The 13,161-nt window shown below is 41.3% G+C and overlaps 1 protein-coding gene across 1 annotated transcript in view; it reads left to right on the top strand.

Annotated features, from left to right (window-relative positions):
• Positions 1-13,161, top strand: part of ush2a (Usher syndrome 2A (autosomal recessive, mild)) — a gene marked incomplete at both ends in the record, with an annotated part of 245,943 nt that overhangs the window by 220,522 nt on the left and 12,260 nt on the right. The window contains 7 exon segments of the mRNA XM_079260418.1: positions 9,771-9,856; positions 9,970-10,111; positions 10,423-10,764; positions 10,960-11,321; positions 11,430-11,799; positions 11,904-12,185; positions 12,271-12,440. Coding sequence (XP_079116544.1) covers positions 9,771-9,856; positions 9,970-10,111; positions 10,423-10,764; positions 10,960-11,321; positions 11,430-11,799; positions 11,904-12,185; positions 12,271-12,440 — 1,754 coding nt within the window.

Consider the following 13,161-nt stretch of genomic DNA (forward strand, 5'->3'; position numbering starts at 1 on the left):
AAGAAAGTGAACAAGAGACAAGAGGTAGAAGTATAGATCTATATTCTGTCCATAAGCGTGGCCTCTTTTCCCTCCGTGACCTTTGGCTTGTCACTCATAATTAATACAAGATGTAAATGGAGACCTTTCACCTTCTCATTGATATGGAACACTCTGTTTGTGTGTTTCATTGTGTGTGTGTGTGTGTGTGTGTGTGTGTGTGTGTGTGTGTGTGTGTGTGTGTGTGTGTGTGTGTGTGCATATATGTGTGTGTGTGTTTGTGTAAAAGAGAGGCTCATTGACATGGCACAGACTTAACTTGTTGGCGGTCATTTGTCACAGAGTCGCCTTCAGCACAAACAATACATTGTTGAAGAATACACAAAGAAAGTAAGAAATGGAAACATAGTCCCTAGCGAACTGTGTACAGGCTAACTTTTTTATGAAATGTTAAATAGTTTGTGATGCTGACCTGATTATGATGGTCATTCATTGAAGTAAAAAGCAAATCTTGTTTCTGCAAGGTGGATAAATCAGTATTGTAAAATGCTGCTAATGTGTGAATGACAAAACTCTGGGATGAACTGATAGATGAAGTCAGCATGATGTCATCTGCTCACAGTCTGAAAAGACTTCATTAGTTTTGTCAAACAAGATTGTTCAAAAATTCACAATAATGTGTAGTTAATAAATATATAAGATGGGTTTATGAGCCAGGTAGCTGTAATAAAACATAGTTGAATCCTTTATCCTTAGTGTTCACTGATCCACCCTTTACCTCCGAATGTTTTCAGGTGTATTATTTGTGCGTACGTGCATGTCCATCCTGTATGTGTGTATTGATCTCAGGCTGGGCTGGGAACCCTGCTCTGTGCCAGCTTGGCTGATTAATGGGGTCGTCATGGCAATTGGACGGAATGAGGGTATGAAGTGCAGGCGGCCTGCCTCACTAGACCCCAACACGCTGCCTGGCACAAGCACATACAGTTTCTTATACGCACTCGTAAATTCACTCTCCACTGCCTTACACCTTCTTGACAGACATGTTAGTCACTCTGCAAGAATGGCATCCCTGTCAGGTTACCACAGCTCCCCTCTCTTTTCTTTTTAACAGTTGCCTCCTTGATTAATTTGGTCTCAGCACTTGTTATCCAGAGTTTTATGAAGCTGCTCTGTGAATCTGCCACACACATCAGGATTCCACTTACAATCCTTTCTTCTCTACAGTTTCATCTTCATGTTCATTGTTTTCAAAGAACTTAATATAATTTTCTTCTTTCTCATTGCCCGCTTAATTCTCTCTTTTTCGCACCTCCTCGTGTTAAGCTGCATTTGTCTCTCTCCGTTTACTGCACTCTGTTGCCTCCACTCAACTACTCTCACCCCTATTCTTAATCTGCTCCCTTTATAGCTCATTTCCTTCTCCCCTCTTACTCTTCTTTCTTCCTCTGCATCTTTTGCCAATCTCTTTCTTTTTGTTTCCTACCACCTCCTTTTGTCTCTTCCTTTGCTCCGCTGTCCTTTCCTCCCTCCCTTGGCTCTTCCAGATGTTACATTGTGGCCCTTGGGATCACTGGTGAAAAGAGACCATGGGCATACATGTGTGTGAATGTGTGCGCATTACTCTATGTGCATACATATGTCAGAATATGGTTTCTTGTGCATGTGTGCGCAGATAACATTTTCGTTTGTGTGTGTATATGCAACAGTGTGTGTGTGTGTGTGCTGTATTAATACATCCCATTGATCAGAGCAGGACCCCTGACAGTCATCATCCCTGAGAACCATCTGGCCGACGCCTGACGCTCCCTCACCCAAACAGAAGCTGACACCCTATTAATCTGCTACTGCCATGCATACATACGTGTGTGTGTTTCTGTGTGTGAGTCAATGAATCAGTGACAGTATGTGGAAGACACTGTGTAAAGGGTTTTGTGTTGCATACATTTTTTTTTTGCCATGTCTATATTTCTGCACGTGTTTGTGTGTGTATTTTAGTCCGTGTATGTGCTTCAAATCCAAATGGTACACACACACACATGCAGACGTGTACACGCACCACTCTGCCATCCGCCAACAACAGCCGGCGCTGAAGGGAGCTGAAGGGTGCTTGGAAATTAAGGTTATTACACAAATTGAGCCATATGGTCTAAATATTTCAGAGCTGAAATTTACTAGGCAATAAAAATGGCCCCTACCTCGGTAATGGTGTAAATTACAGCTTAACCACCAGCGCTAATGATGTCCTTCTGTACGCCCCGTAACCAACCGTACATGAAGGACACATTGTTTAAAAAATACCCCAGGAAAAGCAAAAGAGAAAGAGAGGGGGGAGAGAGAGGAAAGTCGAGAAAGGCGTGGGGATGGAGGAGGAATGATGAAATGAACTGAGGTAAGGGAAAAGTGGAAGAAGTGAAGGAAGAAGAGAGTGAGGAAACAGAAAAAAGAAAAAGAGAGAGTGATTGATAAAGGTGTTGGAGAAACAGAGAGAGAGAAAGGGCTAGCAGCATGTTTACAATCTGTTAGTTTACCATTATGAGCCCGGCAGAGAGTGCAGGACAGCATGGGACAGCCAACGAACTGTCTCAAAGCCAATATGAGCTTTTAGAATATGTGTGTGTGTGTGTGTGTGTGTGTGTGTGTGTGTGTGTGTGTGTGCCACTTACACATGTATTTAAGCATGTGCAGTTGGAGGGTTTACAAGAATAGATATGTTATTAGAATATGTGACGTGTCCAGAACCATGTTGAAGGATGAGTTTGCCTCAAATTAACTTAAACACATGGTGGAACACATGCTATGATTAGAAATATTTAAGCATGTCTAATTTGGCTCATGTTTCAGACCAGCACGTAGGTTTGCTATTATGCTAGGATGTGATCAAATCTTTTGTTGTTTTTTTTTTTACTTTTAGCAGTACGTTTGAAAAAGCTTCATGTTTACCATGGAGACGCTTTACCTTTTTCCTACATTCCTCAAGTATTTTGAAACCAGGAAAACCAGTTGCTGTACTTTAGAGAGCAAATGGTTTTATCTTTTTTGCTGGATATGCAATTTAATTTCCTTTGGCTTGACAGAGTTAGTGGAAAACCAATTTCATGAAATCTATCTGATTATTGATGGTAAAAATGTCAGGAGACCAGTAAAGCTCATTTGTGGTTTCCATGTCTACTTGTGCAGAAGCCCTGTGTGAGAGAAGTGTCATCCTCTGCATTAGTCCATGAGAATCCATCAAATCCATCTATAGCTGACCCTGTGTTGCCATAGCAATGTGAACTAAGCACGGTTATTACCCATTCACCTGGATAAAGAGAACAAGGGGCAGAAGAACAACTTGGATCCCTGTTTGTATTTTGAATGGATGTCTGTAAAGAGAGATGGCGTTGTTGTGAAGTGGCACTATACAAAGAAAAGTTTAATTGAACTGAATTGTGTATTGAAGAGACTTTGCAGAGAACCACTCATCTACAGTGCACCATAAACTCACCATATCTTCACGAAGCATTTGTCTCAGCTCCAAAAAGTAGTATGAATGGATCCACATGTGTGTCTGTGTCCTGTTAAATCTATGGATCTCTAAAGCCTGTACCCAGTCTGAGAGAAACTTTGATTTAAGGGCAGATGAACATGATAGAACTGATCAATCACTGAATATAAAGTAACATAAATCTCCCTACTGGCTCCTCCTCTGAAGCTCACTAATTAATACCTCGTATGTTGTTTCATCTGTTTAGAAAAAGGAAGTCAAATTTACAATTTAGGCATTAGATTATTTTACTTTCTCAGATTTTCAATGTCCATGTTGGTTTGTTAGTAACTTTAGCTTCAATCAACGCTTATGTCTTACCAAGGGCAGTTCTGTCTGATTATAGAACAGAAACTTCTCAGTTAAGACGCCGCAATAAGGGAACATGTATATGTTTAATATAAGTTTCTGTGGTCAGCATGTTCACCTCACAGCAAAAGCCTGCTGGTTTACATCCCATCTGAGGTTTTTCTTTGCAGACTTTGCATGTTACCCCTGTAGGACCGTGGTTTCTCTCTCGGCACTCAAGCATCCTCCCACAGTCCAAAAAGACACGTAGTGGGTTGTAAATTGTTCCAATTATATCTGTAAGGACTGTTGACCCTAAAAGGGGAAACACCATCGCTCGCCTAAAGGGATAGCATGGATAGGCTGTGTAAAAGAGTGGCATTATATACAAGGCTGTGTGGCATTGGAGGTGTCTATTCAGACAGTCCATTATGTTTTCTCCCAAACTGAGATTGTCAAACTTTTTCATTTTAAGCTGTAAAAATTCACCAAAGTTTTTTCTAACGAAGAAGATTACATAGTGTGACAGGAGCGGTTTTCAGTTCAAGAAGAATTTTTATATCTTATATCTACAAGTAGCCAAGAAAAAGCTCCTCAAAGCTCCCAATATTTGGACTCATGCAAATAAATATCTTTATTCTTAAGAGATGTTTAGCACAGTGTGTGTGCATGTGCATGTGCGTGCATTGTTATTGTAATTTTTTTTCTGGTACTTTAACCCCTGTTATGTTTTGCTCAGTTATCCTCTTAGCATCAGCCAAGCACAGAGGAGCAGGAGAGGAAGAAGAGAAGATGGCTGAATAGGAATGACAAGACTTTGCCCTTGCTCTCAGAGACACCTTTTAACAAATGAGTGAGACAAAGGAGTTGAGAGAAGAGAAATGCAGAGCTGAGTGCATGGAGGGTAAGGAGAGAGGGACAAGGAGGTTAAGAGAGGAGGAGGAGACAGGTGAAGATAGAAAGGAGGAAATGGAGGAGAGGATAAGAAGGCTCTGATGCAGAATTTATTAGGCTGGTGGCCTATCAGACCTCTTGTTTAAAGATCTCCACCTCTGATTGGAGGACTCTCAGCATTCTGCATAAACAGTCAAATAATCAGGCTGCAACGCTCTCTCTTCTCCTCACTACAATCTTTCTCCCTCCATCCTCCCTTTTTTCCTCTTACTCTCTCTCGTTCCACACTGCTCACCCTTTCCCCTCTGTCCACAACATTTCTGTCTGAGTTTTCCTGCTTCTCTGTCAAATTACAGTTTTTATTCTCTCTTATCTGCCTTTTTCAAGTGAGTTTATGTGCTCCCTCTTCCTCCCTCTCTCCTCGTGCTGTCACACGCTCCCACAGTAATGACAGGTTGTATGTTATTGTGTCTCTGTCTGTGAAGAGGCCACACCATCCAGTGTAGTGCTCTTCACTTGTTTTAATGGGCATTTAATGCTGCATCTGTGAAATGATGGACCTCACTTCAGAGGAGTGCTGAGAGCGAATGAGTATGAAAGAGATGGGTAAAAAAGTGTTGGTCTGTTTCTGATCACTGAGTCAAGCCCGTTCAGCTGTGGTGGAAAGCGCACAGGGGTGCTTGTGGGCAACTGACTCTTTCTGTGTGTTTTTGATAGTGGACAGTAATTAGTTTTGAGAAGGCCCTCCTGTATCTGTAATGGTGCCTCAAAGTCTGGACGTGAATGCAGCTTCTTTGTATTTGTAATCAGCAATCATCACAATGTCCATGAACTGTTGGTTTGGCCTTTAGAGTAACTGTAATGTCAAAGGAGGAAGTAAATGTAAAATTCTTGTAAGATTATGCGCTGCTAATGTACTTTATTAATGTCCTGGTTAAAATATTTCTTTTTTTTTTTTACCCTTAATTAAAAAATAAATATCTTACTCATTTTTAACTGTGTTTTTAACTGTGTTTTTGTACAAATAATTTTTTTATTACATTTATTTAACTAACTAGTTATTAATTAAAATAAACCTGAAACATTCAGATATTTTTCTTGTCCTGCTTGGTGGAATAAGTTGGGAATTGATAGACAGACACGTGCTTGTTTATGTTGGTGTCGGAGGATGTCTGGATTGTAAACATACCATCCTTTACTTAGCATAATTTATCTACGAGTCTTTGGCCACATCACGCAAACACAAATACAGATACACAACACACAAAAGATATACACACACCAAATTTTCTGCTCCTGGGGTCTAGAGCCGCCAAAGCCAATCTTAGATGTCGGTGTGAAGTGGGAATGCCTGCTCCAAACCCCTACAGTCCCTCTCTACATCTGTGCTGGCCACAGACAAAACACATGCCTAATGGCACTCTGTGTGTCTGCCCACGGTGTTTCTCCGTAGGCTTGTGTGTGTTGTGTGTGTCGCACGAATGTCTCTATGTGTCATGGTTTGTCTAACGCACTCTGACTAGCAGGGACACCCATGCAGGGCATTTGAAAAACAGACACAGGGCAATCGTTCCAGCAGCATTGAATTAGGCATGCCCATATAAATATGCACACATACACACACAAACTTGGCTTGAAAGCTTGGCATGGGGTGAGAGAGAGCAGCGTGTGGCGCACTGGCTCACCTCAGAAACCTCTGAAAACAATTACTGCTCTCACAGGGCCGGTCGGGGCATGGCTCACACTATAAGACAGGACTATTGAATTGAATTGATTTAAAGGAAACTCAGTTGAGTTTAATTGAGAAGAACAAAATGATATCTGATCATTGCATGTTTCATCACACAAAGAAAAAAGAAAAACAATACTCATAATCATAAGAGATGAAGCTATGTGGTGCTTTATTATCTGTCCAGGATTTAATATGACAGAGCAGAAAGGCCAGAGATGGCCTGTAGAGGAAAACATGCCAAAGGCAGAGCAGTTGGACCCCATTCACCTGTCATTAAGCAAGCTTCTTTAATGTATGTTCTTAGGCACTCACTTTTACCTGCTTTTATGTGTGTGAATGAGACACAAAGAAAGGCATGTGTGCATTTGTCCGTGTGCATGCATGTATGTAGCCATATGCTAATGTTGGTCTGTCTCTTTCTCCGTCTCTCTGCAGGGCCGGTGCCTTTGTGAAATAATCAGCATAATTCTTTTGACAAATACACATGGTTATTCTTAATTAGTATCACACACTGTCCCCCCGGCTTCACTATGCCTCTCTACCTGAATATCACACACAAGCACAGACATGTGGTTTTACACACACACACACACACATATTTTTAGGGACATGAGAAAAAAACTGGATGCTTGCAGACATTTCCTTGTTAAAAAAAAAAAAAAACACAATATAACCCAAATCTGTGTGCACGGGGTTCAGGGAAAAGACACTAATGCTGAACCTTTTTTGTACAGGTTACACATGCAAAATACACACATCCAGAAGACTCTTTCAGTGGCTAAAATCACTCTAAGAATGAGCAAAAAAGATGGTACAGATTGCTTCCTTGTCCTTAATGTTAAGTTGTGTTGACTCATGTAAGATACTGGATCGCTTTAATGTATAAATTAGACCTCTCCCTGTCTTTTCTTTTCTGTTCAGATCATCTTCTTGTCTTTTCCTCTATCTTGTTTACACTCTACATCACCTCCCTCATCCTCTCAGCTCCTTGCTCCCCTCTGTTCTTTTGCATTTTGTATGATTAACTGGTAACTTTGATCATCCGCACACACATGCACTCGCTCGTGTACACTGAAGTTAAGTTGACAAGAACTCATTCCTTTCATATCTTACACTGTAGCTCATCATGCGGTCTTCATACGTTGGTCTTTTTTTCTTTCTCAAGAAACAGACTTGACAGAAAAATTCATTTATCAGAGGCTGTTTTTACTACTACAGTGGCTACAGATTTTAGGATGTCAGTGAGTGCAGAAGTATTTACATAATTGGTGGTAAAAGTAGCACAAAAACCTAAGCCATGTGTTTAGCCATAGTTTATAATCTTATACTATAAACTATGTAAAGTGGAAGTGCAGTATAAAGGACAGAAACCTTACAAGTCAAGGAGTGGTGAAAGTAGTTCCTACCGCATCCTGCACACTCCATGGTTTATCCCTACAAAAGATACAGTAGGACTTACCTTGCATAAATGTATTCTGTTACCTGAATTTCTTTCATACTTTTGTGTGCGTGTTTTCCCAACATTTTTACTGATCTGTGCATTTTATGGTAATGTGTGTGTATGTATGAGAAACAGGTATTGTAGGAGTTGTTAGTGTAATGTAATAATTGTGTGTTTCAGTGTTGGACTATTTGATTATAGTCTGTCTACATGCACCACTTGACTCTTGTGTGCACGTGTGTGCACTATGTGTGTGTGTGCGTGATGCAGAGAGCAAGCTGTTAATGTGGTGTGTTTCAGTGATAAAGTGTTTGAATGTATTGCCATCTAGAGGCATGTAGCAGAGTCTCCATGCTCCTATAAAACCTACCAGTGCCAGATGCTGCTATTGACAATGTGCATATGTTAACCGCTTTATAGGCCACATGCCTCACATATTTCACTGGCTTTTAAGGTAGAGAGATCTCTCATTCCCGCTCACTTAATCTGTTTCTCCCTTTAGCCACATCTATCTTTTTTTTTTTCTCTTTGGCTTTAGCTTCCTCCTCTCTTCCCTCATTTTGTTCAGTCGCTATCAGTCTTTCCTTGCCTCTCTTTCCATTTTATTTGCTCCATCAGTTATTAGCTAACTCACCTCATACTTTTCCTATCTGTCTTTCCCAACTATCTAGCCAATAAAGCTTTACTTAGATTTTATTTCATTACAGTGTCTTTATTCTTATGCCTTTTTTTTGTTCACTCTTCACCCCTTTTCTTTATCTTGCTTTCCCCTCCCTGTCTCATTGTGCCCCACCCTCCCTCTGTCTACTGAAAAGTGCTGTGATTTGCAGGAGGATTTAGCTTGTGTCTAGGTGTCTGGGGGTTTATTAATCCTGTTTTACTGTGGATGAAAATATGTTGGCTTCAAGAAATGAATACAGTGAGTACATGCATTCTGGTTGTTGTTCAGACAGTTCATCCTTGGTGCCATGCTACGGTGATTTGTCAGGGATTTCATTTGATTCAGTTTGAACCGGAGCCTTTTTGATCCTCTTGCCGCCGCACTGAAGTGGGTTACCAGTTAATCTCTTTACATATGCTTGGTTATGTGAAAGCCTACAGTCCTGAACAGACACATTTTATTTTTCATTGAAAACTAAACACTTTAAAGAAATATAGCCTCCTGTGTTGTACATCTGCACATAGAGACACTCTCAGAGCTCGCAGTCAAAAACAAACTCACAATCAAACAGGCTACAATGCTACATCCTGGAGCCGCGTGCTCCCAGACTACCATGCCATCGCACGCCAGGGCCTTTTGAAACAACAGTGTGTTTCTTATCAATTAGCAAATGGTGTTTCCACTCTATCTCACATACACACTTACACACTGCCCCTGTGTCTGCCAGGGTGTTGGGCTGGGTCCCACTGCCTAAAGCTACTGGCACACACCCTGTGCCTGTGTGTGTTTGTGTATGTGATATGAAAGGGTGCATGTGTGACATAAACACTCAATCTGGAAGCTTTCAATTCACCCATAAGGGACAGCCGCTTGCTTGCTGGTCTCTCTGCTTCTGCCACTTCTCTCTACTTCACCACGGCAGAGCCTGTGTGTTGAAATGTTGATATCACAAATCCCATGTTATGTCATCTTAGTTCACCATTGTTCCTTTCCTTTCCCTCTTTTAATGAGTAATGCACTGATTTTATTCATGCAGGATTTGTTTGTGTAACTAATTTTCCCTTGCTCTCCCCTCCTGCTTCTGCATTTGATCCATTTTACTATTCTCTTTTAACTCTTGCCTAAACTCCCTTTTTCCTTAAACCCCACTTTTTCTTCTTGTCATTCCCTTCTCTTACTGTGTGATACCTTTTTCCATTTTTACTTCTGTCACTTGTCTGCACTCTCTTAAATGTTTTGTCTCTATTAGGATTCGGTCTTTGAGGCTACAGTCTATGGACTTGAGCCATACAGTCAGTACAGTCTCTGTGTGGAAGCTGTGAATGGAGCAGGTAGGTAATGGTGGAATGATAATGTGTTTCTCATTTAAAACATATAGGATGAATAAAAAAAGCACCAACCATTGAAAGCTTTAAATGATCTTAGATGTATTGTAATTCTTCAGGCAGTGTTTCCAGTCCATGGGTGGACATAAGGACCCTGGAGGCTTCTCCAGCTGGCCTGGCTAACTTCACAGTGGAGCAACGAGAGCAGGGCAGAGCATTGCTGCTTAGCTGGGATGAACCACTTTCTCCAAATGGAGTGATTAAAGTACGTGAAACGCACATGACAAAATAACTGCACACATACCAAACCATCGATGACCCAATTACGCTCTAGTAGCAAAAGATAACATTCACTTTTGTGCTTTATTTCAGCAGCTGATTTAGATACATTTACACAAAGTTTAAGTTTGCTATGGTCCACACTACACTCACACTTTCTGACCTGAAGAAACTTATGTCAAGCTTATACACATCCCTTCTCTTACTTTCCATCCTTGTCAGTGTCCTTCCCTTTCTATCCTCCCGGCAACACTTCCGTCTTACATTTGCTCTTCTTTTATTTCCCTTCTCTTTCAGAGTTACAACTTGTACAGTGAGGGGAACTTGGAGTTCAGTGGCCTGTCACGCAGTTTCCTGTTTCGTCGCTTGGAGCCATGGACCATTTATTCTCTGACTCTTGAAGCTTGTACATCAGCAGGCTGCACTCACACACCCCCTCAGCACATTACCACAGCAGCAGCACCGCCTGCTTCCCAGTCACCCCCCAGGCCTCTCTCCATTGGCCCAGACTATGTGTCACTTACTTGGGGCCCTCCTTCTCAACCTAATGGGCCGATAGAAGAGTACACCGTACTTGGGAGAAGTCTGGATGAAAAGGGGAGAGGACGAAGTAATGAAGATGACCCTGACGGGGGCAAAGTAAGTCAAACTAAAGACATTGACGACCATCAGAATTTTTTTCCGTGCTGTGAAAATTTGTCACAAAAAACCTCGAAGTACTTAGTCAATCTTTGATACTACTGTTGGTGTATAAAGATGTAATTTAAGAAAAAATATGATTAGATTATATTTCCTCTGAAGCATGAATCTGAACAATCTGCACTCTCTCAACAGGTCCTCTTCAGAGAAAAATCCCCACAGAACATTGAAACATTTTCCTTTAAAGCAACTGGTTTGCGTCCTTGGACAAAATACGAGTTCAGTGTGTGTACTCACAACCCAGCAGGACACACCTGCAGCCCCTGGATAATTGTAACAACCAATCAAGCCCCTCCTCGTGGCCTAGGACCTCCAACAATGCATCACCTCCAAGGCCGGCCCAGTGAGGTGATCGTGTCCTGGACTCCTCCTTTGGAGCCCAACGGTGTTCTCAAGTCTTACAGGATTCAAAGAAACAATATCAGTTTCTCTTTCAGTTTTGACCCAACAGTCCTCTCCTACACAGATGAAGATCTGCAGCCGTTTTCACCTTATAGGTAATCGTTTCTTTATTTCCACCATTTTTAGTTGCTGATTTCCCAATCAGATTTTTATCATTTATAAAAACCACCCAGAATGCCTAAAATTTATTTTGTGTCTTACAGCTACTCAGTGACAGCCTGCACATCTGAGGGATGCATCACCAGTCCACAAACAAATATCACAACTCTGGAAGCCCCACCTGCTGCAGTGGAAGCTCCCACACTGGATTCCATCACATTCAATAGTATGAACATTTCCTGGAGTAAACCTCTGATGCAGAATGGAGAAGTGATAGAATATGTGTTAAAACTGAACAGTAACGAGGCTTATCGTGGAACAGATCTTAAAACAGTGTTATCAGATCTGCAGCCACACACTTCATATCAGCTGGTACTGTTGGCTTGTACCAGTGGTGGTTGTACCACCAGTGTTGCAGTGTTTGTTGTCACTGATGAAGCTCCTCCCACTGGCATGGATGCCCCAATTCTTAAGGTACATATCTTTCCTTCATCTTTGACTTGTATTGCAACCTTAATTATTCGTATCTGTGGTGAAAAATATATTAATTGGTTGAACCTTTTCCTTCACATCTAAAGGTTACCGGCCCTGAGTCAGTGGAAATCAGCTGGAGACCACCAACACACCCGAATGGTGTCATCACTGGTTATGAACTCCGTAGAGATGGTGAAGTTATCTATGTTGGCACAGAGACCCATTACCATGACTTCACACTTTTGCCTAGTGAGGAATACAGCTACGTTGTTCAAGCTAACAACAGTAGAGGCGCTGTGAGCAGTGTGGTAGCCACAGCAAAAACCCACCCATCAGCTCCATCTGGTGTGGGTCTTCCAATGCTAATGCCCCTGAAGGCAAGCCAGGTGAGTAATTTATTCATCCACAGCTTAATAAAGACTTATTAAAAGTTATTATTAAACTAATTTCATGCTTCGTTCATCTTACAAGGTGAGAGTAGAGTGGCGGACTCCAGCCCGTCCTAATGGAGACATAATCAGTTACACCGTGTATCTGAGAGATCCGGTCCAGCTTAGCATCATTAGCACCGTGCTCACTCCAGAAGACAGTGCCTTCTCTGACAGACACACCATCCTACATGGGCTGGCTCCTTACCATAGGTTAGTTCTAATGCATCTTCACCACAGAATCATAAACCAAAATGTGTTTTTCTACTAAAGTTTTTAGCTTTCTAAAGTGTTTTGAGGTTCTTGAATGTCCTCATGTTTATCATTTTGTTGAATAGTCCACTTCCACTTCAAGAGGAAAGTTTGAATAAGACAAGTTTCACCTGCTATCTGCTAAGGCAGGAGTTGTCAACATGGGTCTTTGACAGCTACTGGCCTGCAGGTTTTAGATGTTTCAACACACCTGAATGAAGCTGCTCTTCTCAACACTGTCAGGTTTTGCACAAGCATGGAAATTAACCATTTATTTGGGCCAGATTAATTTAAGCATTGAAACAGCTAAAACCTGCCAGACTGTGGTCCTTCAAGGGCCAGATTTAAGGAACATGGTTGGCATCTCATTTACCATCCACACCTTTGTATTCAGTTTTGATCTATCTGAAAATGTGATATATAAAAAGGCTGTGCTTATTTTTTCCTGTGACACTGACAGCAACATTTTGTTTTTGTTTTTGTTTTTGTTTTTTTTTATTTGACCCTGTTACCTATAAGGGCCCTCCTAAATAACTCTTTCAAAAAAGGTCACGGATTTAAACAGTCATGTAAAAATGTTGTTGAACTTTATCGTACAGAGAGAGTTGACCTGCATATATCTGTGTTTCACCTTCTAGCCAGTTGTAATTGGTAAATGGACTTGTACATATAGTGTTTTTCT

The sequence above is a fragment of the Telmatherina bonti genome (assembly GCF_933228915.1).
Source record: "Telmatherina bonti genome assembly, chromosome: 1".
Lineage (NCBI taxonomy): Eukaryota > Metazoa > Chordata > Actinopteri > Atheriniformes > Telmatherinidae > Telmatherina > Telmatherina bonti.